Below are 20,033 nucleotides of genomic sequence, written 5' to 3' on the forward strand. Positions count from 1 at the left end.
CTTGTGTCAGCCTTTGATCCTCCTTTGTGAATTGGGGTCACATTTGCACCTCTCCAGTCTATGCGTACCTCCCCTGAGTCCAAGGAAGCTCTCATAATTATGGCTAAGAGTTTGCATACTTCCTTTGCTGCCTCCTTTAATATAACTGGATAGATCCCATCCACCCCAGGTGCCTTTCTTGTGTTTATCTTCAACAATTTCTCCTCCACTTTACTCTCAGTTATTACAAAATTATCTAGCTTACTGCCAGAGTTGAATGCACCTCTGGCATTCCCCTCGCTGAATAACTACTCATGTGTGAATGTCGATGCAAAATATTCATTTAGTTTGTTAGCTACCTGAGCAGGATCATCAACAGTTGAACCATCGATATCAAGTGGACCAATCTGATTCATCCCCTTCCTTGTAGAGTTTACGTAAGTAAAGAACTCTTTGCTGTTTTTCTTTGCATCCCTTGCCAAAGATTTCTCGTAATCTGCCTTCGCCTGCCTAATCTCTTTTGTAACTTGGTTACAGATCAACTTATATCTGTCATAGGCTTCTCTGTCACGTGATAATTTATATGTATCCCATGCATTTTTCTTCTCTGCCATATGTCTCATTAGTTCATCTGACATCCATTTAGGCCTAAACCTTGAACAATATTTCTTAGTTGGTATGTAAAGCCTAGTAGCTTCCAAGATAAGTTCTTTGAATGCTTCCCATTTTGAATTTGCTGTTGGTAACATTAGCATTAGTAGAGTCATTTGATGCAAGAAAGCAAGCTTATGCAGCATCAGCCAAAAAAAAAAAAAAAAAAAACCCCACTTCCCCTTCACCCCTCTGTTCGTTCAAAATACCTGTCCAGCTGAGCCTTAAACTTATTTAGGCTATCAACCTCCACTACAAGGGATGGAAGTCTGTTCCACCAACCAACCACCCGCTGGCTAAAGGCAAATTTCCGCACGTCAATCCTACATCTGTCTTTCCTCAATTTGAATTTATGCCCTCTCAGGTGATTATTCTGAGCTAGAGGAAGAATCCCATCAGCATTGAGCATGCTCAAACCATTCAAGGCTTTATACACCTCTATCAGATCACCTCGCCGGTGCCTAGTCTCCAGACACTGTAATTTGCAAAACTTAAGCCTTTCTTCGTAAGAGCACCCCTTTGTTCCATTCACTAATCTTGTTGCCCTTCTCTGTACTCGTTCCAGCAGCTCTACATCCTTCTTGAAATGAGGCCTCCAGACCTGTATACAGTACTCTAGGTGTGGCCTGACCATTGCCTTATACAAGGGAATAATCACCTCCTTATCCCTGCTAGAAAAATTATTGTATATCATAGATAAGACACCATGAGCTACTCTTGCAGCCTGTCTGCACTGCTCAGAGTACTTCATATCTGCCTGCACAACCACCCCCAAGTCCCTTTCATTCTCTACGACTGTCAGTGTAGTACCACAGAGTTGATACGTTGCTCTGGGGTTGCTGTTTCCCATGTGTAGTACTTTACATTTGTCAATGTCAAACTTCATTTGCCACCTCTCAGCCCATCTGCTCAACCTTTCCAGATCCTGTTCCAGCAGCATAGTGTCAGTAGTGTCCTTGACAACCCTGCCAACCTTTGTATCATCTGCAGACTTGGACATTAAGCTTGATATACCATCATCAATATCATTTATAAATACAGAAAACAATAATGGACCCAACACTGAGCCCTGAGGGACCCCACTAATAACATTAGTCCACGATGAGCAGTGTCCATTGATTACCACTCTCTGTCTTCTCCCCCTCAACCACTCCTTTATCCATAGCAGCAATTTGCCTCCAATGTCACACTGCTCCAATTTGTGTAGCAGTCTTCCATGTGCAACAGTATCAAAAGCCTTTCTAAGATCCAAGTATATAATATCAAAGCTATTCCCTGCATCCAGTTCTTTTGTGACTGCATCATAATATCCAATCAAATTGGTCAGGCAAGACTTCCCCTTAACAAAACCATGCTGTGTCCGAGCTATAACTGAAGTCTTGTCTAAATGATCCTGCAGTGCTTCTTTAACCAGTGCCTCCATTAATTTTCCTGGAACAGAAGTTAAGCTCACAGGTCTATAATTACTTGTGTCAGCCTTTGATCCTTCTTTGTGAATTGGGGTCGCATTTGCACACTTCCAGTCTATGGGCACTTCCCCTGAGTCCAAGGAAGCTCTCATAATTATGGCTAAGGGTTTGCTTACTTCCTTTGCTGCCTCCTTTAATATAACTGGATAGATCCCATCCACCCCGGGTGCCTTTCTTGTGCTTATCTTCAACAGTTTCTCCTCCACTTTACTCCCAGTTATTTCAAGATTCTGTAGCTTACTGCTAGAGTTGAATACACCTCTGGCATTCCCCTTGCTGAATAACTCCTCATGTGTGAATGTCGATGCAAAATATTCATTTAGTTTGTTAGCTACCTGAGCAGGATCATCAACAGTTGACCCATCAATATCAAGTGGACCAATCTGATTCATCCCCTTCCTTCTAGAGTTTACATAAGTAAAGAACTCTTTGCTGTTTTTCTTTGCATCCCTTGCCAAGGATCTCTCGTAATCTGCCTTCGCCTGCCTAACCTCCTTTGTAACTTGGTTGCATATCAACTTGTATCTATCATAGGCTTCTGTGTCATGTGTTAATTTGTAAGTATCCCATGCATTTTTCCTCTCTGCCATACGCCTCATTAGTTCATCTGACATCCATTTTGGCCTAAACCTTGAACAATATTTCTTAGTTGGTATGTAAAGCCTAGTAGCTTCCAAGATAAGTTCTTTGAATGCTTCCCATTTTGAATTTGCTGTTGGTAACATCATCAGTTGGTCCCACTGTATAGAATTTAAATACTGTCTCAGTCCATCGTAGTCGCCTTTACGGAAGCAATAACCCTTCCCTTTACCCCTAATGGTAGTTACCTCTTTCAGTAAATCCCACTTCAGCACACTGTGATCACTGCCACCTAGTGGTTCATTTATCTGCAGATTCTTAATGCATGAAGAATCACTGCTGATAATCAAATCAAGAGTATTACTCCCTCTAGTTGCCTCCCGAACATGCTGATGTAGAAAACAATCATCCAATAAATCCACAAAAGTCCTGCTAGTGTGTGAGTAACCAGCCCCCAAATACCAGTCAATATCTGGGAAATTAAAATCTCCCATTATAAGACTCTCTGATTTACTGGCCCACTCTATTTCCCTGTACAGTTCCTTATTATACTCATCAGAGTCATTAGGCCTATAGCACACTCCTACTCTCAATTTTGATCTCCCAATGCTTATGTCACACCAAACTGACTCAACACTGCACTGTCCAGCGATGTCGACTGGCTTCACTTCCTTGGTTTTTATGTGTTTCTTAACTATTAGCATAACCCCTCCCCCCTTCCTATCCTGTCTATCCTTTCTGTAGACGTTGTACTCCCCAAATTGCAGTTCTGCATCCCTTATATCTGTGTGACACCACGTCTCTGATATCCCAACAATATCTGCCTTTGATATTTTGAGCAATACCTCAAATTCATCAAATTTATTTACTAAACTCCTAGCATTGGTGTACACACAAGTATACCTGCACCTGTTTCTATTCTTAGCTACCCTAACACAACCCATGTGTTTACTTGTACCGCAATGGCTCCCAGCAGTCTCTGAAATACCATGCATCTTGTTTTTCAGGCTTCTGCTCATTCTAATAGAAGCAGTGCAAGAATCTCTTTCACCTCTGCCAGTGGCTACTGTCAATCTATTGGTCTTTGTCTCCCCCCAAGCTAGCAGTTTTCCGACCCACCTAACACTGCCTCGATAGCATCAGCAAATATTCTTGCACCCTTTCTATTTAAGTGTATCCCATCCCTGTAGAAGCAATCTCTCCTGTTAACAAGTACAGTCCAGGCTGAAAAAAATTCTACCCCTTGAGCCTTGCACAATCTTTCCAGGGCCGAATTGATCGACAAGGCTCTCATCATATACTCCCTCCTATCGTGTCTGGGCAGAATTGCAGACACCTTCAAATTCAACCCTAATTCTCGGCTTTTGTTCAACAGTGACCTGTACATGTTAAGTAATTCTGCCGGTCTCCTACTCTTAATATTATTAGTGCCAACGTGTACAACTATATCACCTTTTGTGCCCTTAAAAGGTGATATTCGCTCTACAACATCATCAACCTTTGCCCCTGGCAGACATACCCTGGTCCTGTTCCACTATCTTTTTTACAAAGCATGTTCCCCGTTTCCCTGACAATAGAGTCACCAACAACTACTAGTTCCTTCGGGACCAGCGCATTCTGCCTTGGGGGTTGTCTCTGTGTCACGCGATGCCCAAGTGCAAGCTCTGGCGTTGATGTGGGCAGCTGAGAGCTTGATGGGCCCCTCAATTTAGTTTCTTCGAGGGCATCCACCCTGTCCTTCAAGCTCTCATATAGGCCCACAAGAACGCCGAGTTGTTGCCTGATATCGATACACTCCTTGCATCGCGCACACACAAAGACATCCCCCTTGGCAGTATCATGTCCCGTACCCGATTGCTCTGCAAACATCAATCAAACAGTGCATTTTATAAGGCTGTGAGTCAGAGGACAACTGCCCCCCTCAGTTCTACTCTGAGCCACAGCACTTCCATTAGCTTGAGCCTTTTGCTTTGCTGCTCTGGTCTGAGTCATGATTCTATTAATTTATTAATTAATTATGTTATGTTAATAATTATGTTAAATATAATTAATTATATTACGTTTGTAATCTAAGTCGTTATATGTATTTATTTAAACGTACAATTTAACTGCTAACGAAGTTCAACTAACGCTATCTAGTACGGCATACAACTATCATATCACAATGGCGGGAAAATTACGAACGGTAGCGGAGTTGAAACACGTGGAAACCTTTACCGATACTTTTATGCAATTACAAGGCCGAGTAAAGAATAAATACACCAAGTTAATCAGAAAATCACAAAATAATGTTATACTACTAAATTTAAATCAAAAGTTTTAGAAAAACAATAATTTCAAATCAATAAATAAGAAAAATCCACTTAGCGGCTTGGAACACGACCGTCTCTAGTAGCCTTCACTTCAGCACACTGTGATCACTGCCACCTAGTGGTTCATTTATCTGCAGATTCTTAATGCATGAAGAATCACTGCTGATAATCAAATCAAGAGTATTACTCCCTCTAGTTGCCTCCCGAACATGCTGATGTAGAAAATAATCATCCAATAAATCCACAAAAGCCCTGCTAGTGTGTGAGTGACCTGCCCCCAAATTCCAGTCAATATCTGGGAAATTAAAATCTCCCATTATAAGACTCTCTGATTTACTGGCCCACCCTATTTCCCTGTACAGTTTCTTATTATACTCATCAGAGTCATTAGGCCTATAGCACACTCCTACTCTCAATTTTGATCTCCCAATGCTTATGTCACACCAAACTGACTCAACACTGCACTGTCCAGCGATGTCGACTGGCTTCACTTCCTTGGTTTTTATGTGTTTCTTAACTAATAGCATAACCCCTCCTCCCTTCCTATCCTTTCTGTAGACGTTGTACTCCCCAAATTCCAGTTCTGCATCCCTTATCTGTGTGACACCACGTCTCTGATATCCCAACAATATCTGCCTTTGATGTTTTGAGCAATACCTCAAATTCATCAAATTTATTTACTAAACTCCTAGCATTGGTGTACACGCAAGTATACCTGCACCTGTTTCTATTCTTAGCTACCCTAACACAACCCATGTGTTTACTTGTACCGCAATGGCTCCCAGCAGTCTCTGAAATATCATGCATCTTGTTTTTCAGGCTTCTGCTCATTCTAATAGAAGCAGTGCAAGAATCGCTTTCACCTCTGCCAGTGGCTACTGTCAATCTATTGGTCTTTGTCTCCCCCCAAGCTAGCAATTTTCCGACCCACCTAACACTGCCTTGATAGCATCAGCAAATATTCTTGCACCCTTTCTATTTAAGTGTATCCCATCCCTGTAGAAGCAATCTCTCCTGTTAACAAGTACAGTCCAGGCTGAAAAAAATTCTACCCCTTGAGCCTTGCACAATCTTTCCAGGGCCGAATTGATCGACAAGGCTCTCATCATATACTCCCTCCTATCGTGTCTGGGCAGAATTGCAGACACTTTCAAATTCAACCCTAATTCTCGGCTTTTGTTCAACAGTGACCTGTACTTGTTAAGTAATTCTGCCGGTCTCCTACTCTTAATATCATTTGTGCCAACGTGTACAACTATATCACCTTTTGTGCCCTTAAAAGATGATATTCGCTCTACAACGTCATCTACCTTTGCCCCTGGCAGACATACCCTGGTCCTGTTCCACCTATCCTTTTTACAAAGCATGTTCCCTGTTTCCCTGACAATAGAGTCACCAACAACTACTAGTTCCTTCGGGACCAGCGCATTCTGCCTTGGGGGTTGCCTCTGTGTCACGTGATGCCCAAGTGCAAGCTCTGGCGTTGATGTGGGCAGCTGAGAGCTTGATGGGCCCCTCAATTTAGTTTCTTCGAGGGCATCCACCCTGTCCTTCAAGCTCTCATATAGGCCCACAAGAACGCTGAGTTGTTGCCTGATATCGATACACTCCTTGCATCGCGCACACACAAAGACATCCCCCATGGCAGTATCATGTCCCGTACCCGATTGCTCTGCAAACATCAAGCAAACAGTGCATTTTATAAGGCTGTGAGTCAGAGGACAACTGCCCCCCTCAGTTCTACTCTGAGCCACAGCACTTCCATTAGCTTGAGCCTTTTGCTTTGCTGCTCTTGTCTGAGTCATGATTCTATTAATTAATTAATCTATTATAATTAATTATGTTATGTTATTAATTATGTTAAATATAATTAATTATATTACGTTTGTAATCTAAGTCGTTATATGTATTTATTTAAAAGTACAATTTAACTGCTAACGAAGTTCAACTAACGCTATCTAGTACTGTATATAACTATCGTATCACAAAGCCGGGAAAGTTACGAACGGTAATCTACGGACACTTAAGTATTAATTAACTTTCAAATCTCGCTGTCTCAATTCAGAATAAACTAACGATCCTTACTACGTCTATAAGCTACTTACAGAAATAATTCGATGTAAAAAAATATTCAATCAAGCGGCTAAATATGGCTAAAGAACTTCTCGTTCAGCGGAGTTGCAAACACGTGGATACCCTTACCGATACTTTTATGCAATTACAAGGCCGAGTAAAGAATAAATACACCAAATTAATCAGAAACTCACAAAATAATGTTATACTACTAAATTTAAATCAAAAGTTTTAGAAAAACAATAATTTCAAATCAATAAATAAGAAAAATCCACTTAGCGGCTTTGAACACGACTGTCTCCTAGTAGCCTCGTCAGCAGACCTACATCATCAGTTGGTCCCACTGTATAGAATTTAAATACTTTTCATAAAGGCGATTATGATCGTCTGAGACGATCATAATCGCCTTTACGAAAGCAATAATCCTTCCCTTTACCCCTGATGGTAGTTACCTCTTTGAGTAAATCCCACTTCAGCACACTGTGATCACTGCCACCTAGTGGTTCCTCTATCTGCAGATTCACTACTGATAATCAAATAAATAATCAAATAATCACTACTGATAATCAAATAAAGAGTATTACTCCCTCTAGTTGCCTTCCAAACATGCTGATGTAGAAAACAATCATCCAATAAATCCACAAAAGCCTTGCTAGTGTGTGAGTGACCAACCCACAAATTCCAGTCACTATCTGGGAAATTAAAATCCCCCATTATAAGACTCTCTGATTTACTGGCCCACTCTATTTCCCTGTACAGTTTCTTATTATACTCATCAGAGTCATTAGGCCTATAACACACTCCTACTCTCAATTTTGATCTCCCAATGCTTATGTCACACCAAACTGACTCAACACTGCACTGTTCAGCGATGTCGACTGGCTTCACTTGCTTGGATTTTGTGTGTTTCTTAACTAATAGCATAATCCCTCCTCCCTTCCTATCCTGTCTATCCTTTCTGTAGACGTTGTACTCCACAAATTTCAGTTCTGCATTCCTTATATCTGTGTGACACCATGTCTCTGATATCCCAACAATATCCTCCTTTGATGCTTTGAGCAGTACTTCAAATTCTTAACTAATAGCATAACCTGCAAATATTCTTGCACCCTTTCTATTTAAGTGTATCCCATCCCTGTAGTCAAATTTATTTACCAAACTCCTAGCATTGGTGTACACACAAGGATACATGCACCTATTATTTTTCTTCGGTACCCTAACACAACCCATGTGTTTACTTGTACCTCAATGACTCCCAGCAGTCTCTGAAATATCCTGCATCTTGTTTTCCAGGCTTCTGCTCATTTCAATAGAAGCAGTGCAAGAATCACTTTCACCTCTGCCAGTGGCTACTGTTAATCTGTTGGCACCTCTGTAGCCAGGTGGGAAAGAGCAGCAGTGTGCGTAGCACACGCTTCTTGATTAGTCCGGGTTCGAGCCCGTCATCACCAAATATGGAGGATGCGGAAAGGTCAGGGAATGACCACCGCATTTCCCGGAGCAATATGGCCATAGTTGCTAATGCTCCTAAAAACCAAATAACAATAACAATGTTAATCTATTAGTCCTTTTATCCCCCCCAAGCTAGCAGTTTTCCGACCCACCTAACACTGCCTCGATAGCATCAGCAAATATTCTTGCACCCTTTCTATTTAAGTGTATCCCATCCCTGTAGAAGCACAATCCCTTCTTTTAACAAGTACAGACTAGGCTGAAAAAAATTCTATCCCTTGAGCCTTGCACAATCTTTCCAGGGCTGAATTGATCGACAAGGCTCTCATCATATACTCCCTCCTATCGTGTCTGGGCAGAATTGCAGACACTTTCAAATTCAACCCTAATTCATGGCTTTTTTTCAACAGTGACCTGTACTTGTTAAGTAATTCTGCCAGTCTCCTACTCTTAATATCATTAGTGCCAACGTGTACAACTATATCACCTTTTGTGCCCTTAAAAGATGATATCTGCTCTTCAACGTCATCAACCCTTGCTCCTGGCAGACATACCCTGGTCCTGTTCCACCTAACCTTTTTACAAAGTATGTTCCCCATTTCCCTGACAATAGAGTCACCAACAACTACTAGTTCCTGTGGGACCAGCACGTTCTGCTTTGGGGGTTGCCACTGTGTTGCACGATGACTGAGTGTAAGCTCTGGCGTTGATGTGGGCAGCTGTGAGTTTGATTCAGCTGAAGTTGCTGAATTTGACAAAAAAACATTGGCCCTGGTTTAACTCAGGTCTTCATCTAACTATCTATGCATGGTAGCCTAAACTCAAAGATATTTACTCTGAGTTTGGCTGTGTCTCCTCCATGTAAATGTGGCTTAGAGGAGACAGTCCAACATGTAATATTAGAATGTCAATATTCAATTTGAACTTCAATTGATGGAACTTTATGATGTAAAGAACATTCAGGTTTTTAGAATGTAAAGAAAATTATCAGGCACTAGCTAACTTTGCAGACAAGGCTTTCTACAGAAGGAAAGGACTTGACGAATGAGTGTAATTATGTTATTAGTGTACTATCACTGTATATAGTTTCCTTGGTATTAATCATATTGTTATAGGACCTCTGATGGATTGGAAATTCACTTGTATTTATTGTCGGATGGCAATATTAGCATTTAGTATATATATGTCAGTGTGCCAGATTAATGTCGTGTGGGTGGGCAGTCTCCTGGGACTTGGGCCTCTAATAAGGTGCATAAATTGTAAATCTTAAATTCTATAAATTGTAAGATATAATGTCTGACTTCATTGTAACCAAACTGGTAGGTTTTAACTAGCTGTATAAGTTGTGAATGTGAAGGTTAATGTAGAAATTGGTGCCCTCAACATATTGTAATAACTGAGTTCCAAGTGTTTATATATATATATATATATATATATATATATATATATATATATATAGTCAAATGTGCGGCTATACTACATTGGTCGCAAGCAAGAGACTTATTGTTTGTAATCGTTCCTGTTAAGTTGGTGGATCAAGATGTTTTGCAAAACCATAAATTGTAAATAATGTACAGTTACTCTTCAGCGGCAGATATGGGAAACCCTGGAGCCCATAGAAAATAATAAAATACTTTGAACTTTGTGGCAACTCTCCCATTGAACAAGTAAGTAGCTCTAAATATCTAGGGAAAATCTTTACAAATAATTATGACCAAGGCACAGAAATTAGAAGCAGAATTGGTATTTAAGAATTCTTAAGAATTTCCTCTAACACAAAACTGGATTTCCAGGAAAGATATCAAATGGCCAAATGCTACACGTGGATCACTCTCATGTAAATGCAAGACCTGAGTCATGCAGAAGGCAGAAATTGGGAAACTGGAAGCCATTGAGATGTGGATGTGCAGAAGAATTCTCAAAATTCCATGGACAGATCAGGTCACCAATGAGCTGGTCCTTAAGAGGGCAAGGACTACAAGAACACTACTAACTACATTTGCAAGGAGAAAGACTGCCTACCTCGAGCATATTGTAAGAGGCCCACAATATGACCTGCAGAGACTAATCCTGCAAGGGAAGATTAAAGGCAAAAGGAAGACAAAGGAAAAAGTGCTTAATAACGTCAAAGAATGGACAGTGGGTCTTATGACACAAGAACTATTTCACAAAGCAAGAAACAGAGTTGGCTAGAAAATATCTCCAACATTCAAACAACACAAAATCTGAAGAAGAAATGTCTAAATATTTTTTCCTTTAATTTATTTATTTTTTTATTATTTTTTATTTTTTTTCAATAAAATTCATAATCATTTTACTTCAGTGTATAGCAAATTTGAAGCTATAGGTGCAATTATTTCAATAGTAATGCTTGTGGCCACCACATACTGTGGCCATTATATGTTTATCAATTAAATACTTCAAGCGGCCATTAACTATATACTTCTATGTATATTGGACTCCATAATCCTTTTATTAAATATTATTTCACTTAATAAATAACTGTCCATTGTATTAGTTTTGAATAAACAAATATCAGATAGAATTTTAGAATATTTTGGACATTAATATAAAATAAAATTAAATGGACTGTTTCCATTCTTGCTATTAAAATAAAAAAATACGAAAAATTTGTTATTTTTTTTTTTTTTTTGACATTAGTTTACAGAAATTGTTATTTCAGTTTCATTTTGAAATACTTTTCAGGTGTTTGCCTGGAAGCTTTATGTAGTCCTCATTCATCTGCTCCCTTGGAATGTGTTCTAGTCTGCCTTCAGTCACTTCATCTTTTAATGAGCCATTCTTGGCCACAGACAATCTTAGCCCAGGATACACAGCTAACCATAGAACTTTGCAATGTGTTACACAGGTAAAATTACAGTTCTAAGATTGTTTTAAAAGAAAAATATATATATTTTTAAATATAAATGGTTTATGGGCAAACAGGTAGATAGAATATAGTTCTAAATATGACACAGAACTGTTTTCAGATTTTCTTTTAAATAACAAAACTTTACTCAATAATTAGATAAACATGGTTATGTCTTCAAGACTATTATATGAAAATGAAACACTAATTACTACAAAACAAGTTAATACTAAAATAATTAGGCCAAGGTGCTATATCACCACCTGGATACCAAGGCACACCACAATTAAAAAACTATAAATGCAAAAAAGACAAAAGAAACACTCACACTCAAGATTGTAAGTACATAATCTCCCCACCTAAGTAGACATACACCCACAACTACACAAGTATAAGTGCCACTTCCATATAAATAAATAAAATTAACCAGAGACAGAACTCACAAGCACCACCCAAAGTGGCTTCAGTCATAGGGCTTTTGTGTGATCCATCAACGTTAGTTATAGAATGAAGAAGTAGAAAGGAAAGCCCCTGTAACTTGGGTTTCCAGGTACAAGATTACTAAAATCTGACCAGTGAGGAAGAAGTCATGGAACTAAGTATACTGAGAGTTTAGTGATGAAAATATTATAAGCTAATGTAACTCAAGGCTCCCAGGGGTGAGATTATCAAGTTTGGATAAATGTGCAGGGAATTGGGTATTTTCTTTCAGTAATGAAATAGTGAATTCAAATTTAAATATGAGCCAGTTCATAGGAATATGCATATGAACAAGGTTAACATCCTATTAAATGCTGTGTAAATTATACAGCATTTAATTCAGCATAACGAAATACTTTGCTTAAAATTGAAGCTGTTACCATGAACAGGTAATTGGGGGGTGGGGGGGAGATCATAGAGTGGCTTTTGTAACATTTTTATTCTATGTAACTCTTACCAAAATTATACATTTTAGTATTAGTAATGGCCATATGGTGCAAGGAAGCCTAAGGCTTATGCTGCACCAGCCAAAAAAGAAAAGAAATAAGTAAAATAATAAAATAAATGATTATTATCTTTACAACCCACATATTCGAAGTCTTTGCTCATATGGACGCCCTTTTGCCAATCTCACCAGACTAGCTACCCTTCTTTGGACCCTTTCAAGAAGCTCAGTGTCTTTTTCTAGGTGCTGTCTCCATACTTGAACACAGTATTCCAAGTGTGGTCTAACAATAGCCTCATATAATGGGATTATGATGTCCTTATGCTAGCAAATGTTCAATAAATCATCAATAGGACACCATGGTCCTTCCTTGGACCCTTTCAAGAAGCTCAGTGTCTTTTTCTAGGTGCTGTCTCCATAATTGAACACAGTATTCCAAGTGTGGTCTAACAATAGCCTCATATAATGGGATTATGATGTCCTTATGCTAGCAAATGTTCAATAAATCATCAATAGGACACCATGGTCCTTCCTTGCAACCTGTCTACAATTCTCGGAGAACTTAGTGTCTGACCTTATCGTAACTCCCAAGCCCCCTTTCTTCCACTACTGACTTTAGTTCAACTCTGCCAAGTGTATAAATTATTTTGGAATTACTATTCCCCAGGTGTAAGACCTTACACTTTGCTGGATTAAAGCATAGCTGCCACTTTTCTGACCATCCCTGAAGTCTGTCTAAGTCACTCTGAAGAAGCTGTGCTTGGCTGTGATCATTAACTACTCTACCGATCTTTACATCTGCAAATTTAAACATCTATCCATTCATCGATATCATTTAAGAAAATCAAAAACAACAGTGGTCCCAATACTAATACTTGGGGAAACCCCACTTCTTACATTACCCCAGTCAGGAATAACCATTTATCACAACCCTCTGCCTCCTGCTATCCATCTAAGGATTTTCTCTGTGATTCCAACCTGTTCCAGTTTATTAAGTACTTCTTGTGTGGGACTGAATCAAATGCTTTGCTGAAATCTAAATAAACAATGTCGAAATTATTCCTTAAATGTCATGAGTGACCCTGTCAAAATAGCTAACCAGATTTGTTAAACATGGTTTTCCCTTTACAAACTATGCTGTGTATTCTTGAGAATTGCATTTCTATCTAAATGATCCTGAATTCCATCCTTGATCATTGCCTCCATGATTTTCCCTACTACTGAAGCTAGACTGACCAGTCAGTAATTTCCCACTACACTCTTAGAACTATGCTTACATATTGGAGATACATTGGCACTTTTCCAATCCAATGGAATCTCTCCTGAGTCGTGTGATGCTCTCATAATTAGCCTCAGTGGTTCAATGCACTCACTTTCTGCCTCCCTTAAAATCATAGGGTATATGCTATCAACTCTAGGAGCCTTACTCGCCTGTAGGCCCAAAAGTTTTTTTCTTTAAATAATCATGTGAAATTTCAATAACATTAATTAATTACATATTTTTCAACTTCACTCTCATAATTTCTCATTGACATAAAGGGTTTTTCTTCTGTAAATAATCATAGTAACTGTTGAGTTCATCTGCAAAATCAGCTGAGGTATCTAGTACTATCCCACATGCATTACATAAGGGTTCAATCCCACATGCATTAAATAAGGGTTCATTACATAAGGGTTAAACTTCTTTGCATTTATATATGTGGAGAATTCCTTATCCCCACTCTTTTCCAGCGATTTCTCATAATCTGCCTTCCCAGCCTAACATTTTCTATGGCACATACATATCAATCTGTAGCTGTTATAGGCTTCAGTACTTCTTATTGCTCTGTAACGTTTCCATGCTGTCTTTTTCTGCTCAAGTAATCTGGCAACTTCATTATTCATCCAACTTGGAATCCACCTCGTAGAGTATTTTTTTTAATGGTATATATGCATTCAAGCCTTCTGTGATTAATGTTTTAAAGGTATACCATAATTCAATTGTATTCGCTCTCTGTGAGATACCTACACAGTTAATAGAGGCTGTTGTTTTGTTTTTGTTTTGTTTGTTATTTGGTTTTTAGGAGCATTAGCAACTAAGGCCATATTGCTCCGGGAATATGCGGTGGTCATTCCCTGACCTTTCCGCATCCTCCGTATTTGGTGGTGACGGGCTCGAACCCCGGTCTAATCAAGAAGCGTGTGCTACGCACTGCTGCTCCTTCCCACCTGGCTACGGAGGCGCACAATAGAGGCTGTGTAGCACCTTAAGCCATCGTAATTTCCTTTCCTGAAATTATAACCCATTCCTTTGCCTTTAACTACCGGTTCCTGTACTGCAGCTTTATTATGTCATCTGGTTCATGGGTGATGATCAAGTCTAGAATATTCTTTTCCCTGATATATTGATACAAATAATAGTCATCTAATTGATTTAAAAATTTTGTCCCCCACATTTGAGTTTCCTTCCCATTTGTTCCAATCAATTAGAGGCAAATTAAAATCACCCATAAGACATTTGCACATACTTGCCCATTCCATTTACATGTAGAGGCTCTCATCATAATCTTCACAATCACCTGGCCTGTTGATTACCCAACTCTCATTATACTTTTGCTTCCAACTATCTCACGTGCCTCCGTAGCCATGTGGACAGAAGCAGCAGTGCGTAGCACACGCTTCTTGATTAGATTGGGGTTCAAGGCGTGACCACCAAATACGGAGGATTCGGAAAGGTCCGGGAATGACCACCGCAATCCCCGGAGCAGTATGGCCTTAGTTGCTAATGCTCCTAAAAACCAAATAACAAACAAACCAACTATCTCACACCATACAGATTCTGTACTAGCATGCAAAATGCCTGAATCCGGGAAAGCTTTCATCATGCTCAGGCTGCTTTAGATGCATGACCCCCCATCATCCCTTCTATCTACCCTATCCTTCCTAAATACATTATACATACCATACTGAAACTCATCGTTCCCTTTCTCTGGGTGGCACCACTTTTCCATAAGCCCTGTTATGTCAGCATTACTTGTCCTAACCAGCAGATTGAATTCACTCGTTTTATTGACAACACTTCTGACATTGCTGTCTAAACAAGACATTGTGTTCTTGTATAGTTAACTACCCTGACACATCTCGTAAAGTTATTTAAGCTTGCTTCTCTGACATTGACTGCCCACTCATTTGACCCCTCGACGTGGGCACCTGTACGTGGTGAGGGGACCTCCCAGTGACGCTGCTGGACTTCCAGACTAGCATCACTGGGATCTAACGCCCATACCTTGGTTCCAGGGTTACATCGTTGGAATCCGGCGTGTGCAGCCGTGCGCCGCGACCCGTGGAATGCGGAAAGGGGGATCCTGGTGGTTGAGGGGCCCAGCCTTAATACACCACTTTGGCCCCTGCTTCGACAAGACGGGTGGTCGCGGACCAGCTCGACTGGGATCAATCGGCGGGTGGTTTTATACTGCTAGGGTCAACTGCGTTCCAATAAGTCTCCCTCCCTTTGGTCCTGGCACGGGATAAAGACTTATTGGTAACGTGGATATGGTGTTCTAAGCGAACTCTGCGTCCCATTCGTGTACGCAGTACCTGCTAGTTCACGAGTGGGTGCCCCCTCGTAGGGCTCCGTGGTGGGTGAGGTACTTAGGCATCAGACACTTTTTCTTTACTCTTATGAGTAATTTAAATCCAATTTCTTCTGGGGCCCCAACAAGGCCCCTACCTAATCGATCAGATGAAAATGACACTAATTCTGCCAAAAGAGCCAGAACTGAGGAAAAAATACCATCTGTGACACCGCTTTTCCTCATTCTCCATTCCACCGGAGAGCAGGCACTCGGGAAAATGTCACCCTTTTTCATCCAGAAAGGATTAGAAGGGTTGACAGGATCTCCAAAATCTGTCAAAAGGCTACGTTCTGGAGACATTTTAGTTGAGGCTGCAAGCCAAAAACATGCGCAGCAACTACTGAAAGCCACATCATTAGGGGGATTACCCATCATCGTTACTCCCCATAAAACCTTGAATTTCTCACGCGGTGTCATATCAGAGTGGGATCTTCTTTATGTTTCTGAAGAAGAGATCTGCTCTGAACTTAAAGACCAAGGAGTGACGGCTGTGAAAATAATATCGATGCGGAAGGATGGGAATCTCGTCCCTACCCGAGTTCTCATCGTAACGTTCAACACCCCACGGCCTCCAAGTTCCATAAAAGCAGGCTATTTAAACTGCCCAGTGAGGGTTTATATCCGGAACCCACTGAGGTGTTTTAAATGCCAAATGTATGGCCACTCTCAAACAGCTTGTCGTGGCAACCCCGCCTGTGCTCGCTGTGGTGCTAAAGACCACGAGAGCAAGGAATGTTTAGCTTCTAAGCCAAGTTGTACTAACTGCCAAGGGGAACACCCTGCATACTCTCGAGCATGCCAGCGGTGGAAAGAGGAGAAGGAAATTCAGAAACTAAAAACAGAGCCAAACATCTCCTATCAGGAGGCCAGAAGACGCATCCAACCTATAAATAGCACCAAGCCCTCATATGCCCAGAAAGCTTCTGGGAAAAGTACCGTGGTACTCAGACTGATATGAGTATTCCACCAAGGGAGTCTTTTACCCCCATTGCGCGCTATTTATTAAGTTCCGAAAAGCCCACCCAAAAATCACAGTCAGCCGCCACTGCTATATCCGTACCTCCTAGTGCTCCACCACTTCCAAAACAGAGTACTAAAGAAACTCCGAAGAAAGGGGAACAGGCATCTACAATTCAAGAGACAATGGATGTCGAAAATAAGGAGGTACAGGACGACTCTGTCCTGGAACTCTTTGCGAAAGACAAAGAAGAAGAAGAAATGGATACAGGCCAACGTCCAGTCTTTCCAAAGAGAGATAAACCCAGGACTGAGAAAATGAAGCCCTCAGCCCTTCGGAAGCCACCAGACGGACCCAGTAAATCAAAATAATGGGTACATTTAAATTTCTCCAATGGAATTGCCGTGGATTTCGTAGAAATAGAGATGACATCAAGGCTCTCCTGAGTAAGCATGAACCAACTTGCTTTTGCTTACAGGAGACGTATTTAAAGGCAAACGAGGACCCTTACTTACGTAACTGCTCAGTTATTCGCAGAGACAGAGCTGGGGATGGACCTGCCCACGGAGGAGTCGCTGTCCTTGTGGGTAACCATAACCCCTTTCAAGTTGTGCTTCTCACCACTAATCTGGAGGCTGTAGCAGTTCATCTTACAGTTGGGTTCCTTTTAACTGTTTGCTCCATTTATTTGCCACCTGGTAACGACAGGTGGCAAATAAATGGAGTCCGCCCAGGCAGACCTTGATGATCTCATCAAGCAACTGCCACCCCCTTTTCTATTATTGGGGGATTTCAATGGACATAATCCGCTGTGGGGTAGTTCTGACATCAACAGAAGAGGTCGGATTATCGAGCGATTGCTTGAAAACAATGATCTGGCCCTTCTAAATGTGGGATCTAACACCTTTTTTCACTCGGCTACCCGTTCATTTACTGCCATTGATCTTTCCATCTGCTCCCCTTCCCTCCTGCCTCTGAGTACATGGGAGGTTGAAGAAAACCTTTATGGTAGTGATCACTTCCCCGTGTTATCCACCATTTCAAATGGGAGACAATGTCACCAGTCGAGGATACCACGTTGGAAGATCGATCACGTCGACTGGAATGCCTTTCGTCATCTGGCAACGTTCAATACCACTATAGTCGGCCAGGAGCCAATCAGTGAGTCAGTAAAACATATCACAGAAAGTATAGTCCAGGCAGCAGCAGTTGCAATTTCAAGGACATCGTCCCGCTTTCCACGTTTTCCAAAACCATGGTGGAATGGAGAATGCACAACAGCTAGGAAGGCTCAAAACAAAGCATGGGGAATATTTCGTCGTTACCCCACGACAGATAATTTAATAGCCTTTAAACATGCACGTGCCAAAGCACGGTACATTAGACGTCAGAGCCAAAAGGAATCTTGGATCAAATTTTCATCTTCCCTTACACGGGCTGCCAATCCCAAAGCCATCTGGGACAAAGTTCGGAAAATGAAGGGCAAATACACCTCACATCCTTCGTCGATCCTGGAACATAATGGATGTACAATTGCAGATCTAACTGCAGTTGCTAATACTCTCAGGGAGACATTTGCTAAAGTGTCTTCAGAAACATCATACCCCCCAGAGTTCCTCGCACTCAAACAAAGATCAGAAAAACATCACCTGAAGCTGTCCTCTAACAATCGCGAGGAATACAATCAGCCCTTTACACAATGGGAGCTGAAAGCAGCACTCTCGCTATCCAAGGCGAGTGCTGTTGGGCCAGACGACATCCATTATGAGATGATTAAACACCTTTCATCAGAATCTATGGATCATTTGCTCCGTCTCTATAATAGAATCTATATTGAAGAGACATTTCCGGACTCATGGCATATGGCAACCGTCCTTCCCTTTCCGAAACCTGGAAAGGATCCAAAAATACCAAAAAATTATCATCCTATCGCTCTGACGAGCTGCTTGTGCAAGATTCTGGAAAGAATGGTCAATGCTTGTCTTTTGTGGTATTTAGAAGCTAACGACCTTCTTTCCAGAATACAGTGTGGCTTCCGAAGGAACAGGTCAACACTTGACCATTTAATCCGCTTGGAAACATCTATATGTGATGCTTTCCTGAAACGTGAGCACCAGGTGTCTGTTTTCTTTGATATGGAAAAAGCGTACGACACGGCTTGGAGATATGGAATTTTAAAAGACATATATAACTTTGGTCTTCGAGGACACATTGCCCTCTTTATTAAAAACTTCCTTACAGACCGGTTTTTCCAAGTTCGTGTAGGATCCACTCTCTCCCGGCCTTTCTGCCAAGAAGAGGGAGTTCCACAAGGATCAGTTTTAAGCGTTACGCTTTTTGCTATCAAAGTTAACTCTATAACTGAACAACTTCCTCCAATCGTAAACAATGCCCTCTTTGTAGATGATTTTAGCATCTTTTTGCAGTCATGCAACATGAGGGTCATTGAAAGGCAATTGCAGCATGCCATAGACCACGTCAACTCTTGGGCAGTGACTAATGGGTTTAGGTTCTCGCCACAGAAGACTGTCTGCATACACTTTTGTCGCAAACGGAACCTTCACCCTGAACCAGAACTTAAACTCGGACAAGACATCATTCCAGTAGCACCCGAGACAAAATTCTTTGGGGCTCATTTTCGACAAGAAGTTGACATTTTTACCTTATATTCGTCAACTGCGAACAAAGTGCACAAGAGGGTTGAATCTCCTACACTCTATTTCCTCCAATAAATGGGGAGCAGACCTCTCCACTCTACTCAGCCTCTATCGTGCACTTGTCCGATCTAAACTAGACTATGGGTCCCAAGTGTACGCATCGGCTAGAAATAGCATACTTAGGTGGCTGGACCCTGTTCACCACCAAGCCATCCGCATTGCTACTGGAGCATTTAGAACATCCCCTGTCCAGAGTTTATATGTTGAAGCAACTGAACCACCACTGTCATTTCGACGAAAGCAATTGTCTTTAAAATATACTTTTAAATTAAAATCCCTGCCAGACAACCCTACGTGGACATCCGTTTTCAAGCCACGATGGGAAAACCTATATAACACTCGTCAGACTGCCAACCGGCCTTTTGGTATCCGTGTCCAAGAGCTGCTCAGAGAGCTCGACATCATGGTAGACAATGTTGCCCAGTCACCAAGGCA

The 20,033-nt window shown here is 41.0% G+C and overlaps 1 protein-coding gene across 1 annotated transcript in view; it reads left to right on the forward strand.

Moving 5' to 3' along the window:
- The window catches only part of LOC150084004 (HEAT repeat-containing protein 5B), a 406,846-nt gene that overhangs the window by 339,149 nt on the left and 47,664 nt on the right, over window positions 1–20,033 (forward strand). Inside the window, exon 32 of the mRNA XM_090375841.1 lies at window positions 11,222–11,384. Within this exon, the coding sequence (XP_090231967.1) occupies window positions 11,222–11,384 (163 nt within the window). The remainder of the gene's footprint in view (window positions 1–11,221; window positions 11,385–20,033) is intronic.

The sequence above is a fragment of the Mastigoproctus giganteus genome, chromosome 6, assembly GCF_048544385.1.
Source record: "Mastigoproctus giganteus isolate SK-2022 chromosome 6, ASM4854438v1, whole genome shotgun sequence".
Taxonomy (NCBI): Eukaryota; Metazoa; Arthropoda; class Arachnida; order Uropygi; family Thelyphonidae; genus Mastigoproctus; species Mastigoproctus giganteus.